At 41.8% G+C, this 17,086-nt stretch overlaps 1 protein-coding gene across 1 annotated transcript in view; it reads left to right on the top strand.

Moving 5' to 3' along the window:
• The window catches only part of SRBD1 (S1 RNA binding domain 1), a 168,330-nt gene extending 152,850 nt beyond the window's left edge, over positions 1–15,480 (top strand). Inside the window, exons 20-21 of the mRNA XM_035111184.3 lie at positions 7,746–7,930; positions 13,549–15,480. Of these exons, the coding sequence (XP_034967075.1) occupies positions 7,746–7,930; positions 13,549–13,838 (475 nt within the window). The 3' untranslated portion in view covers positions 13,839–15,480. The remainder of the gene's footprint in view (positions 1–7,745; positions 7,931–13,548) is intronic.
• Positions 15,481–17,086: the final 1,606 nt, after the last annotated feature.

The following is a 17,086-nucleotide window of genomic DNA, read 5'->3' as shown; positions in this document are numbered from 1 at the left end:
GTTGTTGTTGTTTTTTCAAACTGTCTGGTAGCCTGAAAATGCAGACACTGTAACCTTATCGATTTCCAGCCAATGTCATTCTTAAATGTGAAAAGGATCTGGGGGTCTTAGTGAACCACAAGCTTAACATGAGTTAACAGTGTGATGTCAATGTCTAGGCCATGGAGAAAAGGGTAACAATTCTCCTCCCATGCCCACTCTGAATTCACCACACACACACACAGCAAAAATGTATTGAACATCATGCATAGTTTCGCCCTAAGGCTTGTTGTTTTCCATATATTCTACTCATGAATAATTGTGGTTGGGATTGCAGCCTAACCAGTCCTACTTCTCAGCCGCTATTTAAGCCCAGACGACAGAGATGAACAACTTCTATGCCTTCATTGTCACTTAAAACTATCAAGTCTTTGTAACTTTCACTATATAGAACCAACATTAGAGTGTAAATTGCATTTGTATTGGCAACCATAGTGGGTTTCTTCCCCTTAATGTTGGAATCATTTAATGTGGTCTCGTTTAATCAGATGCAAACAAGTAGCCTTGTTTGAGCTAGCTCTTCTCATACATGCATGCTAGGTTCACAAAAAGTGTTACTTGCCATCTTAAACATCAATATCTGGCTTACAGCAGTTCATTAAGATGCCCACAGATGACCTCACTTTTAATATGTGACCTTTAGTATGTGACCTTCGAAACGTTTTTCAGAGTTCATGTGTCTGTCACTTGCTAGGCCAATTTAAAATGGGATCTGCGATGTCATCTTCTTGGGGCTAACACTAAAATTAGTCCTCTTGAAGGAGGGAGGGAGATAAATACATTTTCTCCTGTGCAATATCCATTATTTTCAGTGGGATTTGCACAAGAAACATTTGGTGGTGTATTGTGTTCATTCATATCTGCAGACATAAAGTAGGCAGTTCCCCTTCTATTTTTCTAACGATTTCTCCACACACACCTTTTTTTTGTTTGTATCTAAACTGTAATTCCAGCAGGAGTTCGATATGCAGAATTTTCATGTGAGATCACTGCAGCAGACATCTCGGAGGAAAATGTTATATTCCTTTAATAATTGCCAAATACATAAAATACTTTAAAAATAGGATCTGACTCAACTATATTTGTATGTAACGTGCATTAACTCAAGTCTGGGCAATTCTTATTGTCTGGCATGACCATGTTTCTCGACTATTAATATGCATCATGTGAGTTGACACAATCAGTAAGATCTGGCTTTATGCTGATGCCAGTGAGGGCAATTGAGACTAACAACAATTGAGGTCAATTTAAATAAACATTCACACACACACACACACACACACACACTAAAAAGGAGGACATATATTTGATTCAATGTCCTCTGTGCGTGCAATCCAATTCTGTAGACTGTAGTCATTGTGTGACATTATATCATCGGTGTCCAAATTTCACTGATGTTCATTAGCCAACAATGGTTCGCGTGGGATATTTGTGCGTAGGATACCAGGCTATTGTTTGATGTTAAGGAAAGATTACAGAAAGCTGCCTTATCCCAAGACACACCACTGAGTTCAGATTTCTCTACTTTAACTAACATTGGCTCTCCAGGGTCACAAAAGAGGCAATTCCTAGCCTTTTCTGGATATGAAACCTGGCACTATTTTACATGGGGAGGATCCACTCCAGCTCACAAAGCGACAGGCCTTTCCTCTACACGTACGGCACAAAGCAGTACGCAGAAGGGTGTGCAAAAACTTTGACTCTTAACAAGTACAAAGTGCGATTCAGCCTTCTCCATGATAAATCTTTGGGAGCTATAAATCCACTCTAAAAATACAGATGTAATACATAATAAAAATAAAATAGAAAAATTCCTTCCAGTAGCACCTTGGAGACCAACTAAGTTTGTCATTGGTATGAGCTTTCGTGTGCATGCACACTTCTTCAGATACATGTACTGCATACCAAAAAACACCAGTTTTAAAGACTGAGAAGTGTTGGAAGTATCAGAAGCCCACCAAATACTCGAAACGGCTGCCCCCCCCCCGAATCAGATTTTACTGCTTTAAAGCCCAAGCATCTTTATATTAAAATTTAGGTTTTAAACAAAATTGCTCCCAAGTGGTGACTTGTTCTACCCAACTTTGATCTGCAGGCACTTTCTGTGGTTGAATTAGAAACTCCTGAAAAGAGGGGTGAGAAGCTTGCAGTGGAATCTAAAATAGTAGTTATATTTTTCAACAGACAGAATATAATCCTTATACCTTGAATGTATTGAAAAATATGCGGCAAACATATTGTGGACAATTTGACTGGGTTTAGATTATCAAAATGTATTAATACTTTCCCACTGGAAACTTAATATAGTTCTGAATTCTAATAAAGCATATTATTGTTTTTTAAGTGTCTAATACAAATCTTTCTGGAACTTAAAAACACGGGTGGCACTGTGGTCTAAACCACTGAACCTAGGGCTTGCTGATCAGAAGGTCAGCGGTTCGAATCCCTGCGATGGGGCAAGCTCCTGTTGCTCGGTCCCAGCAAGCCCACCTAGCAGTTTGAAAGCACATCAAAGTGCAAGTAGATAAATAGGTACCGCTCCGGCAGGAAGGTAAACGGCGTTTTTGTGCGCTGCTCTGGTTCACCAGAAGCGGCTTAGTCATGGTGGCCACATGACCCAGAAGCTGTACGCTGGCTCCCTCAGCCAGTAAAGCAAGATGAGCGGCGCAACCCCAGAGTCGTCCGGGAACCCCAGGGGTCCCTTTACCTTTACCTAATACAAATCTTTCTTAAGCAAAGATTTCTGCATAAGCACTTTCAAGGCAGTACATTTTCCTGGAATCTTAGGGTTGTACAGTATATTAAAATGATGAAGGAAGTCTGTATGTATGTAAAAAGCAGGCTGCAATGGCAGAACTTCCTATGACAATTAAAACAGCACGGGAAAACTATCCCGTTTCAGAGTGTGTGTATTGCAAAAGAATTGCACTGGAAAAACCAGGGGAACGTTTAGAAATTACAGTGAGGTAATGGACCCAAGCTCCCTGTTTGGGGATCTTGGTAGAGTAATATAATTTTCTTCGTCACTGCATTGCATTAGTCTACTGGGTAAGGTGGTTTTCATTAATTAGATGTAGATGTTTGCCAAAGGAAAATCCCAGAGAAAATGCTCATTAAGATAGGATGTTAAGCAGATTATGTATATTATGTGGCAAAATTGCAACATCTGGTTTATGGATTATATTTCATGCAGATTGATATTTTAAGGGTCTTGTGACATAGCTTTTTTTTAAAAAAAACCTACCGGTAGTATTTAATACTGCACATATGGGAATCTCCTTTTGTAACTTGCACAGCTCCAAGTGCCATTAATACCAGTTAATCTGGTTGGAGTATTTCCTTCTCATCCCATGCCACTATTCTCCACTATATCCTTAGGAGTATTCTTCTTCTTTGGCGATCACTCGTAGCCGAGTAAGATTGTCTTCCTTAAACATGGTTTTTAAAGTGAGTGTGTAAGTGACTATGGAGGCCAATTCTGGATCTGGACATCCTTCCACAGCGGGGACATAGGTTTCCGGGTGGGAGTTGATCCCGGTGAGGTTTTGCCAAGTGTGCCTTCCTCTTAGCATGTTTCTCCCTTTCATCCTGAGTTCGAAGTATGGCTACAGCCATACTTTACCCGTTTTATCCCTCCCTTCATTTCCTTCCATTTCCTTTGTATTTTCCTCTGTTATGGGCTCCTTGGGGCAGCACCATACCTATGTATGGTTCAATATAAATACTGGTTGTATCCAGTGGTTCCGCTTGTACTCACAGACCGTTCTTTGATCCAGCAGAACAGGGAGGGAGGCTGCTTTCACTGATTTGCCCTTGCAACACCTAGCATGCTGTTCCAAATTACCTCCCAGCCCTCTCTTGAGCAGATTTGGGGGGGGGGGTTAGAGGAGAGATGGGGCTGCATGGGGGAAGTATGTACATGCAAAATAGCTTTCTTCCCCCTTTCTGCTGGATCAAAGAGCCTTCTGCCACTAAAGGAGCACCATTGGGTACAACCCTGTAATAAGCAATGCATGCTTGTTGATTGAAAGCTTCATATTGTCAAAGCCTTTCGGGATACAGTGGTACCTTGGTTCTCAAACTTAATCTGTTCCGGGAGCCCGTTCGACTCCAGAAACCATTTGAAAACGAAGGCACAGCTTCCAATTGGCTGCAGGAGCTTCCTGCACTCACGCGGAAGCTACAGAAGCCGCATTGGACATCCGGCTTCCGAAAAATGTTTGCAACCCGGAACACTCACTTCCAGGTTGGCGGCGTTTGGGGGCCGATTTGTTCGGGAGCCCAAGCCGTTCGGGAGCCAAGGTACAACTGTATATCACTCGATGTTGCAGTCATTAGCTCATGAGTTTCCAAGTTTAGATTTGTTACTCTTTTTAACTGGGTGAGGGAGAAAGTACATGTTCAATTTGTTAATTCTGTGTTGTTTTGGTTTTCTGGCTAATTGGTAACTGCAAAAATTCTAATTCATGGATGCACTGAGATGATATGCCATCTGTCTCCTTAGCTTCTTGTGCAAACATAATTACGGTATGACTCATGGAAACCCTCTCCTGGGGACTGAGAGACCCTCTTGAAAAGCATGGGGTACGTTGTGCTGGGGCACTGCATTTGGAGGGAAGAATAACCAAAACTTGGGTGGTGGCAGCTGGCAAAGAGTTTTGATTGTTCAAGCTACATCTGCCATATTTGGGGTAATCCCCCATCCCACGCCAGCTCCTTGTGTCGTACCCTAGAACTTCTGTGAGGGTGTCCTCGCCCCCAAAGAAGGCTTTTATTGTTCATAGGGACCGCAGGAGGGAAGAAGAGGTGGGAAAGCCCCCATAATCAGACTTACCTGGAGGTGGAACAAGGGTCTACTTGGAGAGCTTTGAATGCAGCTAAAGGAATTTGCATTCTCCCTGTTACAGCGTGGTCCCTGCAGTAGAACAATATTGTGCTTTGGATAGCTCTTCGAAAACAAGGTTTTAGAAATTGTGTATTGAACTAACGTTTAAGATTGTGCTTAGTCGTGTGCATTTATTAACATTTCAGCTGCATGTGTGGTAGTAATTGCATTCAGATGTGTACACTGCAAGAATCGTTTGCCGATTTTCTGCATCAAACATGGTCATTGCTGGAAAATCTCTAACCTGCAGAAACCTCTCTGGAAATGAAAATTTCCATCCATTCCAGTAGATATTCCATTTTTTAAAAAAACAACCGCCTATAAAAATATTATAACATGAATTGGCCGTTCATTTTCAGATCGAAACTCAAACAAATTCGCAAAGAATGTGGGCAACTCAATGAATTGTGAAAACCAATCTCAATATATATGTTACAGTGAGTGTCCAAAATACGATGAATTTTGATAGGTCCACTTAAACCTTAATCTCAGTTGGCATTTTCTTAAAGGGGGGGGGGGAGAGAAAGCGGGTTTGCTGCATTTATCTCCATCTACTGGAATGTGTATACAGTATGTTTATTTTTCCTTTGTTAACTTTTCCATTTAATTGTTTTTTTTAAAGCTTAGCACATGTGTATTTACAGCGAGCTTTAAATGTTAATCAATGCAATGTGAGCTTTAAATATTAATCAATAAAATATTAATAAATTTAAATATTTATTAAAATAAATAAATACTCCTAAAATATGAGCATTTGGTGTTGATACAAGTGGTCAATAAACAGTTAATTGCAATTTGTCATTAGCAAGCACCTCCTCAGTTATTACAGACACAAATAAAAAGGCAATACTTGGAGAAGGGTTGATTATTTATTGTAGGCCCCTATAGCATGCTTTCCAAATATAGCCAACTGGAAGTTGCTGTTCATGGTGGCGGTGTTAATATGTGTGTTAAACATAAAAAAATCAAAATTCAAAACCAACAAAGCAGCGTTAGAGAAACATACAAACTATCACAGGCATCCTAATGTTGTCAAGTTCCAATACACCCTCCCCTTCTGCTTCCCATATATCAGAATAAATATCCAGTACTGTATTTTGACAGTTGTCCATTAACAATCTAGTGTTGAATATAGTATGCCAGTGTGTTTTGTTCGGTCCAACACAAGCCAAATGGAGTTAGGGAGAAGAGGAAGTTGCTTGTGACAAAGTCTGTTTTTCTTCCTTTCTTTTAACATATAATACCCATTTATTCTGGCTCCATTTTCTGTGACCTTGCAGTAAATTTGAGGACGTTTTTCTACACGCAAAAGCATTTCACTTTGTTCTTAGCAATGACATTTAAAAATAGAGATGGTCAATATGCATTACGGCTGAGAGGGAGCTGTCTGTTTAATATTGATTTCTGTTCCAAGTGCCCTCCAAGCACGTTTATTTGGGTGAAAATGATCTATGAAATATGTAACCAGATTAAACAGCCTCTCTTTTAAGGGGGGGGATACATCTGTAATCACTAAGGACACTGTTGACATGGAAATGAGTGCTTCCCCTTGACTGAACAAGGCTCTATGAGGGAGCAAGAAAATGGCATTGTTTCTTTGAAGGTAGCTTTTGGTTGTTTCATTTATAATTCTGGGGTGAACAGGAAGTTGTTCAGATATTGCTAGAATTCTTATAGTCTTGCAAGCTGTCAATGATGAAAATGTATGCATGGATATATATAGTGCTGCAGTTCTGTTCAAGCAAGAGACTGGCCCATCCTCTTCTGCTCAAAATCTGGAATTCTTATAGTCTTGCAAGCTGCTAATGAAGAAAATGAGATAAGATTTAATAGGGTTTGCTCCAGAGGCAACAGGTTTGGGGAAGTCTGGTACACTGAAACTTCCCACCTAAGCAAAAACTGGTTGGTTTTTTAAAATTAATTTCCCCCCACTTTTCCAGTTTACAGTGTAGCACAGTGGAGTTTTGTCATGGCAAAGCATGATAAGAGGCCCTGAATCCATGCTTTCCCCCCCTCTCAGTTAGCCATATGTAGGAATAGACATTCCAGGTCCTGTAAAAAGCAAGCTTGGAGTCACCACCCGTCAGCTGATAGGATGTTACGTCATGATGCAAAGGGCCGGACCACCCATGAGGCGCAAGGTGAGGTGACTGCCTCAGGTGGCAGGATCCACAGGGGCAGCAGATCTGGTTTCTAAGGAATGCATCACCCGATGATGATGATGATGATGCCGCCTCAGTGGTAGCAACAGCAACAGCACGCTCCTTGGAGGCAGGATCTGTCGTCTCCTCAGAAGCAGCCCCCCTCCCCATGCCACATCTACAGCAGCCTCTTGGCGAATAGGAGGCACTGCTGGTCTCCTCGCACCCTTGTTCCCAATGTAGAGCTTAATTTCCCCCTTTTTCCTGATGTAGATCTTTGCTCACCCCTTCTTTCCTGGCGGCCATTTTGTGGTTCACGTCAGGTGCATCTTGGGCCGGCCCTGGACCAATAGCACTTCAAAACACTGGGCAGGGCTCTGTGCAAGGCCTATGTGGTACTTTGAAGTCCCAATGATCATCACCTGACAAAGCGAAGTTGCATTATAGGCAGGTGGTCAGCTTGTCCACCCAGAGGTGGCTCTAGGGGAGTATGACCAATGTGGTCACACTGGGTGTGGAGTTTTTGGGGCACCACAACTATGGCATCCAAAGTGAGAGATGGGGGTGGTGGAGGATATATTTCTATGCACCCCAGGCTTGAAATATTATGAACTTCAAAAAATTTCTAATCTATAGAATTTTTGCTTCGCTTTCCCTTATTTTTAATGTTTACGTATAAGGTTTTTAACGCTCATTGGAGGGAGCCTCAGCGATATTGGAAAGTCAGTCATGCGGCAAAATGTGGATGTCATAATTAATAATGAAGGGCTGGAAGGAATTGCAAAAAAGTTGAATACAACGGGGCAAACACTGCAAATAATAATCGATGGGCTAACTCAACCTGAAGGCTTTGACATCCGAAAAGGTAAGAGATTTGAAGGCATCTCCAGTTTCCCATTTTGTCTGCTTGTCTTTTTATTTATTAAGCCAGTGTCGTGATTAGACGGATGGATGGATCAGAAACTCCCCTTAAGTTGTCCGGGGCAAGAAAGCATTGTGTTACTCTGTGGGTTGGGTAGCATGTGTTAGTTTTGTAATTAAGAAATTTGAATCCCGCCTCTAAATCATGGTCCTTGAAAGCCCTAGGAGGACAGACCTATAGGTCCTCACGAATCAGAGTGCTTTAGTATGCTTCCACACAGGATGAGTTTATTGATCCCTAACCTGCTTGGGCCAGCTCTAGTGGTCCAAAATTCTTTGAAGATGGATTGTAAATCTTCTCCCTTTTCCCTGCTTGAATAATGCAGAAAACGTGAGACTGAGAAGCAAATGATTTGTGCTGCACACAAATGTAATGTTCTGTTTTTGTGGGCAGGCTGGGTTGCATGTTTCCTGAAGGTTAGGAGCTTAGATCTTTCCTACAGTGGAAAGTTATCTGTTTAGGAAATAACAATAAAGAATGAAGCATGCACTCTGAAGAACAGGGAAACAGTGGGTTGGATCCATGAAAAGACCACTGTGCCCCCCAGAATGCTCTGGGGATTTTCTGGTGCAGCCTGGGAGGTAGCATTGAGAGCTGAGTTGGAAAGGGGGAATCAGTGAAAATTGTCTTCCTCCTGCTTCTGGTAGGGTGTCCCATGAGTTAAACTCTGCTCACGGGAAGTCTGGATCCAACCCAATGAAACTAGTAAAACTTTTTTTTATTTAAAAAAAACTCCACGTAGCCAATTTCTGTCTGTCATTCCCTCCACCGTGCACCTCAAAAAAATAGCAAGCCCACCAAACTCCCTTATAATGGGACTCCTGTTGCCACGGTATATATTTAGGCACCAGTAACACAGTTCAGAAGCAATTGTGCATAATTATGTAAAAGCCATATATTTTTAAAACACTCAATTACCTGCTTAGCCGAACATAAGAAAGTAAAAACATTTTGGGTTGCCAGCATCAGTGAAGAGAACTAATAAAACAAATGGGGAATAAAGCATATGGCCTTGCAGCCTATGTTTTAATTAACGCAGTGGACTGAGCAAAACTACAATCTTTTTCATGTGCAAATGTTTAACAGCTGATCATATATTTGGAGCAAATCAGGGGTAGGGGATGCAGTGGCTCTCGGACGTGCCAGGAATAGCTTTTTGTTGTTTTTTAAGAGCAGTTTGTAAAATATATATAAGTGGCTCTTGAGTCGCTGCCTAAGCCCATCTCCGCTACAACCATTAAACACTATTTACTTAGGGTTTAGGGGTTTTGTTATTTTTATTTTGGGGGAAGAAAAACACTGAAAAGTGCCTGCACTGCATAGTGTAATATTGCAAGAAGCTTAACTGTTTGGGAGTTGAGTAATTAAGTTCATTCCTCCGCTGGAAACTTTGATGTCATGCAGTCTACTGCTACCCTTGACTATATGGGGTCTCCTTCCCCGCCTTTCTTCCACAAAGCTTTCCAAAAATATTAGAAACATCCCCACTGCTTTCAGGTGACGCCACCACCTTGTATTTAAAAATAAATACATGTTTTGAGCGTCACTTTTGATTCCAGGACTTAGGATTTGAATGTGTGTGTGTGTGTGTGTTTTCTGCTGGGAAATTTGAACATGTCCCTGCTAAACCCACACTGACAGTGTGTTGGGAGACGCATAAAATTGTGGTCCAAAAAGAACAAGCACTTGGTGAAACTGAACAAAGGGAGTCTCAAGCGAAGTTCTACATTTCCTCAAAGTAGCATACAATTGGAACCGTGAAATCGCACGATGTACAATTCTTGGGATTGTACCATTTTGGAAAAAGAAAGAGAAATACCCTTTTTGCAGAAGGGAGAGGGCTTGGTTGGAATCGCATTGTGGATGAGTTAGGCCCCCATGTCAAGGGAGGTTTTGAAACGTGACACCCTAATCCTGCAGTCTGAAATTGTACCCTTGTACCATGTGCCGTATCTGAATGTGCAGATTAATGTTTGCCTAAGTCTCCCAAAGTGATTCTGAAATACCATTTACACTGAAGAGCAACGCCTTACAAATGCAGTGTTATTGTGCTGTACAGGTGGGAGCTGCAACAGAATGTTGTTGCACGGTTTAGCATCCCAGTCACCTGTGCCCAGTTCCAGAGTACTCCATTCCATCCATTTCCCTCCCCAACTTTCAAGATTGGAGGATGGATGGCGGCTAACAGATTGAGGTTGAATCCTGACAAGACAGAAGTACTGTTTGTGGGGGACAGGAGGCGGGCAGGTGTGGAGGACTCCCTGGTCCTGAATGGGGTAACTGTGCCTCTGAAGGACCAGGTGCGCAGCCTGGGAGTCATTTTGGACTCACAACTGTCCATGGAGGCGCAGGTCAATTCTGTGTCCAGGGCAGCTGTCTTATCAGCTCCATCTGGTACGCAGGCTGAGACCCTACCTGCCTGCAGACTGTCTAGCCAGAGTGGTGCATGCTCTAGTTATCTCTCGCTTGGACTACTGCAATGCGCTCTACGTGGGGCTACCTTTGAAGGTGACCCGTAAACTACAGCTAATCCAGAATGCGGCAGCTAGACTGGTGAATGGGAGTGGCCACGGAGACCACATAACACTGGTCTTGAAAGACCTACATTGGCTCCCAGTATGTTTCCGAGCACAATTCAAAGTGTTGGTGCTGACCTTTAAAGCCCTAAATGGCCTCGGTCCAGTATACCTAAAGGAGCGTCTCCACCCCCATCGTTCTGCCCGGACACTGAGGTCCAGTGCCGAGGGCCTTCTGGCGGTTCCCTCTTTGCAAGAAGCCAAGTTGCAGGGAACCAGGCAGAGGGCCTTCTCGGTAGTGGCACCCGCCCTGTGGAACACCCTCCCATCAGATATCAAAGAGAAAAACAGCTACCAGATTTTTAGAAGACATACGAAGGCAGCCCTGTTTAGGGAGCTTTTAATCTTTAATCAATTATTTTATTCTTCTGTTGGAAGCCGCCCAGAGTGGCTGGGGAAACCCAGTCAGATGGGTGGGGTATAAATACATTATTATTATTATTATTATTATTATTATTAGATTTACTCCAACAGTGAGTCAGCATTCCAAGCCCTCTGAGCATTCTCTGCCCTCATTTCTGGGGGATGGGGCATCTTAGGGGGGGGGTTATAGTCCAACACTGAGAGGACCCTAGGTTGGGAGAAGGCAGCCTTACTACTTTAGAACTAGGGAGCACCTTATTCTGGATTCTGCCACACTTATTTATGGTCTCCAGCAGTGAATTATTATGGGAAGCTCTGTTTGCCGCCCGCCCCCCCGGTTAAGTTGCAACATATAACACAGTTGTAGCTTTTAATTAGTTACGTGTTAACTACCACAAGAGTCTTTTGGCTCAGCAATCGAGTAAAGTTTTTTTCTAATGAGGCTGGATATGAGGACCAAGAAAGCCTGCATTATATTTTACATGGCTGACTTTAAAATGTCTGGGCTTCAAAAAACAACAACCCATCATCATCATTATTATTTTTTACACAATACATAAAACAGTAATATTCATCAAGTATTCATTTATTATACAGAAATTACTTTTGTGTCAGAGGGTAATATTCTGTTTCTTTTGGAATCATATGAAGCTGTTTCATCTCTGATTGTGTCACCTTTAGCGCTGCTTTCCCCGTATTTTTACATTGTGTGTTGCCATCCTAGTACATTCTAAACCTATGTCAGCACTTGGACAAACCCTTTTGGATATCTGTTGTGCATTCCCATTGTCCTTTATACTATTTTTTCTTATACCGAAGGACTTGATGCTACATTTCCCCATTCGCTAAAGCAGCAGGATTTGCTGTTTTGTCCAGGGCTTTAATATGTGTGCTATGGCTAATAAAATCCCCATGTATACAGGTGAAACTCAGAAAATTAGATTATCGCCGAAAAGTGCATTTATTTCAGCAATGCAGCTTAAAAGGTGAAAGCAACATATGAGATAGATGCATGACATGCAAAGCAAGATATGTCAAGCCTTTATTTGTTGTGGGTAATTGTAATTATTTGTCGTTAGGTGGGTCAATTATATAGTGGTACCTCTACTTACGAATAACTCTACTTACGAATGTTTCTACTTACGAATGGAGCTCCGTCCGCCATCTTGGATGCGGTTTAGATAGGATTTTTTTCTACTTACGAATTTTTAGATAGGGTTGCTTCTACTTACAAATTTTTTCTCCCAATGCATTCCTATGGGATTCGACTTACAATTTTTTTCGACTTACAAATGTGCGTTCGGAACGCATTAAATTCGTAAGTAGAGGTACCACTGTAAATGGAATGTAAGTAATGAAATGTAATAGTGATGTTTGTTTTTGTATTATTGTAACTATTTGTTTTATTACTGTGGAATTTCCAAAAGAAAGCATTTATAAAAATTAAAATAAAAAATAGTAAGTTGCATTACTGAAATAAATGCACTTTTCGACGATATTCTAATTTTCCAAGTTTCACCTGTATATACCAAAAAGTTAATAGGTGCTGGATGAAGCTTACTCCCTAGGAGGTTTGTTGAGGATCGCAACCCTAATGAACCTTCTGTTTTGGAGATGTACACACTGTGCAGCCATGGCGGCAGCCAACCAGCTCTGAATTTTGGGGGATATGAATAGGTGTGTGTTCCATTTGTTTATAATGTCACCAGAGTGCTTTAGGTGAACTGCCTGTTTATATAGACCACAAGCACTGAAATATAATTAAAATTATAATTATGATTATACAGCTGTATTATGAGCCATCTAAAAGCAGGAGTGTGTGTGTGTACACGCACACATGCTTGAACAAACAAGAGCTGTATGCCTGGACGACCAAACTGCCCCCCTGTTTTTTGCAAGTTCCAGATAGTTTTTTGATGCTAGGTTTAACATTTAGCATGAACCACTTTGAGCAGCAAATACAAATTTTAGCAAAACAATACTCCACTGTGGTTTTGCCTCAAACCGCACCGCTCACACTGCCCTAAACTCACCCCTGAAACCACCCCAGGGTGCCTAGTATTCACAATGGAAGGAAAACTTTCTTTGGTATGGTGGCTTGCCTCCCATTGCAAGGAACAGACGTGAGAGGTGGTGATTCCAGTCTGGAGCAAAAGGTTACCATATTTTTTTTTTATTCCATTTCATGGTACAGGTCAACTCACCCTCTCCTGCTGACTATTAACTTTAAAAAAACAACAAAAAACCACCAAGTTCAAGTACAAATTGCATAAGAGACATTGCCCTTAACAGAGATGCTGGGTATATTTTCTAATTCTGTAAGGAAGCTGCCCAGAGTGTCTGGGGCAACCTAGTCAGGTGGGTGGCTAATAATAATAATAATAATAATAATAATAATAATAATAATAATAAATTTATTATTTGTTCCCCAGCCACTCTGGGCGGCTTCCAACAAAGATTTAAAATACATTAAAATACTGTACATATGAATAACAAAGAATTAAAATACATATGAATAATAAAATGATTAATAAAATACATATGAATAATAAAATCTGTAGATGGCCCATCATGCAACTTACTTGAATAACTTTTAAAAAAAGTTTCCTCTTTACGTCACAGATTTTGATAAACCTGATTTCAAGAGGAGCATCGTTTGTCTTGAAGACTTAAAAGTTGGAACTATTCTGACAGGAAGAGTTGTGAATGCTACTCTATTTGGAGTCTTTGTTGACATCGGCGTTGGTAGAGCAGGATTGATTCCCATCCGGAACATAACCGAGGACAAGCTTTCCAAAGAAAAGAAAAGGAGGAGTCTTGGCCTGGGCCCGGGAGAAAAAGTTGAAGTCAGAGTACGCGAAATTGACATTCCACGATCCAGAATAACACTGGACCTTATACGTGTATTGTGAGCAGTCTGTTGGCACTTTTCATTACAAGGGCTACTATCTTATCACGACGAGCAGAGTGCAGCTGAAAAGAGGGCCAATTCAGGCTGTCGGCAGCCTGGACCGCGATGGGGAGCCTAGAAGCTCAGGATCTGGCCAGAAATTTGCACACTCCCGACTGTATGAAACAATGCTATGATTTGTGGCAGGGTTGAGCAACCTGTGGCCCTCCAAATGTGGTTAGACTCCAACTCTGGTCCATCTCAGCTGGCATGGACAGCGGCCAGAGGTGATGGGAATTGTAGTTTGACATCTGGAGTGCCACCCCTGATTCATGATGTGGGAGGCTATATACATGGCTACTGCAGTTTGTACGAGCCAGTAAAAAATTGCGAAAAATCCAAATGGCTTTCGAATTCCAAGACGTGATTCTGTGGGGGCCCACTAAGTGTCGGAACTGAGTCTCAGTTTCTCCAGTGGAGGAAAAATCACTAAATCTAGCAATTTAAAACTGCCGGTTCATGTTTAGATGCAGAAATTCTTGATTTCTAACAGTTTCATCTTTCCTGTACTTGCATGTCTTTCCTTGCAGAGATGGACAGAAATACAATGCTGGAACAATTGAACAGGCCTTAGATCAGGCTTCCTCAAACTTAGCCCTCCAGATGTTTTTGGCCTACAACTCCCATGATCCCTAGCTAGCAGGACCAGTGGTCAGGGATGATGGGAATTGTAGTCTCAAAACATCTAGAGGGCCGAATTTGAGGAAGCCTGCCTTAGATGTATGGAATGTATTGAGCTCCAGAAACTGGTCGGCAGGTCCCACTTTTCCACTTGGCAATTCTATTAGGAAGGCTTATTAGGTCTCCCTCCCCATCGCGCACACTTTCCTGCTACCCAAGCCAACCTCACTTTTCTACTCATAATCAAAAGGCGTGTCAGAAGCCACCCTAGCTCTCACCCACGGTATCATGTAATGCTACAAGGATATCATGTGATTGGCAGGGGGTTATCCTGCCCACCTGTCAAATTTGGCCCACACGGCTGATCCTGATAAAAGATTAGTTCCATGGAGCCAAAAAGGTTCCACACCCCGATATAAACACATGAAGTGGTACAACCCTGGCAGAGGTTTATTCCTGGGCATTGGTGGTTTTAGAGTAAGCATTTGTTGTTTAGTCGTTTAGTCGTGTCCGACTCTTTGTGACCCCATGGACCATAGCACGCCAGGACCATAGCACTTGTTCTAGACTTGAACAAAAACCTATTAAATTTGGGATTCCTCTTGCTTGGTTTGTTGCAGATTAAATTGTTGTTTCTGTTCAGCTTCAAAAAAGAATGTTTCCTGGATCTGTTTCTAAGATGTTTCTTTAAAAGTCAAAGGGTGGGTGGTTGCTAGTTTAGAATTTCAAAAAAAGAAGAAGTTATGTGAAAGGAAGGTTGTCTAAATCCGGGATAATTGTAGGAACTGCAGTGCCAACCTATTGAAATGAGATTTGTAATCAACAAATGCAGATTTTTTTGGTATATATTTTTAGCTGCAGGATATAATAATTATTTTTTAATTTACTTTGTTGATGAACAACATGGAAATGTTTTCATCAAGACTAGAAACTTTGTCCAATGGTATCTTTTGAAAATCTTTTATTAAAAAATGTCAACTTTATTCTTTGCTTGAGTGTTTCCCTCCATTTGTTTCATCAATTTGTTTGTTTCATTTATATAACACATTTTTCTTCCAAGGAGCTGAACCTGGCCTGTACTTGGTTCTCCTCCTCACCATAGCCCTGTGAAGTACAAGAAAGATCTTTTACAAGAAAGAAGATTCCACCTAAACATTAGGAAGAACTTCCTGACAGTAAGAGCTGTTCGGCAGTGGAATTTGCTACCAAGGAGTGTGGTGGAGTCTCCTTCTTTGGAGGTCTTTAAGCAGAGGCTTGACAGGCATATGTCAAGAATGCTTTGGTGGTGTTTCCTGCTCGGCAGGGGGTTGGACTGGATGGCCCTTGTGGTCTCTTCCAACTCTACGATTCTATGATTCTAAGTAGGTTAATGCTGAGACATGGTGACTGACCAAGGTCAGCCAGTGAGCATCATAGCCAAATTTGAAACCTGGTCTCCCAGGTCCTAGTCCAACACTCTAACCCAGAGGTCACCAAACTTTTTCAGCAGGGGGCCGGTCCACTGTCCCTCAGACCTTGTGGGGGGCCAGACTATATTTTTTTGGGGGAAATGACTGAATTCCTATGCCCCACAAATAATCCAAAGATGCATTTTAAATAAAAGGACACATTCTACTCATGTAAAAACATGCTGATTCCCGGACTGTCTGCGGGCCGGATTGAAAAGGCAATTGGGCCGCATCCGGCCCCCGGGCCTTAGTTTGGGGGACCCCTGCTCTAACCATTGCACCATCTCTAGATGGCCAGCTTTGCCAGATGGCTATGTTGAGAAGGCTGCATCTTGGAGAAAGTCAGGGCAGGCCGGCAGGTGCTTTAACAAGACACAGCCTACTTATCAGACGAGACAGCCAAATAATCAATAAGCCTTTCAATTCATGCAAGCTTATCAAAAGGCAGTGCTTAACTCCTCCTTTACATTTAACACATGCACACACCTCTGTGGCTTTAGCAAGGTGCAATAAATTGGGTTCTAAGTAGTACGGAGACTTGTTTTAAGCACTTTGTCTCGTGGAAATAAATTTCTAAATGAACTGGGATGGCTGCCAAAATCTGTGCCGCAGGAAAAGTGGTATAAATTATGTCTCGCTCTCCGCCCTACATATATTTTGGGATACGCTATTTAGATTAGGGTTGCAGCAGTCATGATTAGCAGGATAGTGTGAAAAACATACTGCCAGTGCTGAAGATTAATAAAAGAACTGGTTCTGCTAGTCCTTCGCCCTTTCACAGCTAATGGAAAACTGCACCTGAGAACACATGATTTGCTTCATAAGAAGACAGGTGAGTTCTGTGTAATTTATACCAGGCAATAAAACGTTTATATAAACACAACAAAGAAATGTGTGTTTGGAGCATTACCCAGATGATTAACTTCTCATCTCAGAATCCTTAATTTGATATGTTTATTCCATAATGGGTGCAAAATTAACAACTGTTTCCGTCAGAGCTAGACTGTGTCTTCAGTCTGTAGACTTAACCCTTTCTCTTCCCTCCACCATAGAAGATTAGTAAAAAGAAGTTCAGGAAGAACTTCTGATAAGTTTTTGGATTTTGATCAGTGAGGCCATCTGAACGTGTGATAAACTCGGA

This window comes from Zootoca vivipara, chromosome 3, assembly GCF_965207765.1.
Source record: "Zootoca vivipara chromosome 3, rZooViv2.hap1.1, whole genome shotgun sequence".
Classification (NCBI taxonomy): domain Eukaryota; kingdom Metazoa; phylum Chordata; class Lepidosauria; order Squamata; family Lacertidae; genus Zootoca; species Zootoca vivipara.
This window is presented reverse-complemented; position numbering and strand designations above follow the sequence as displayed.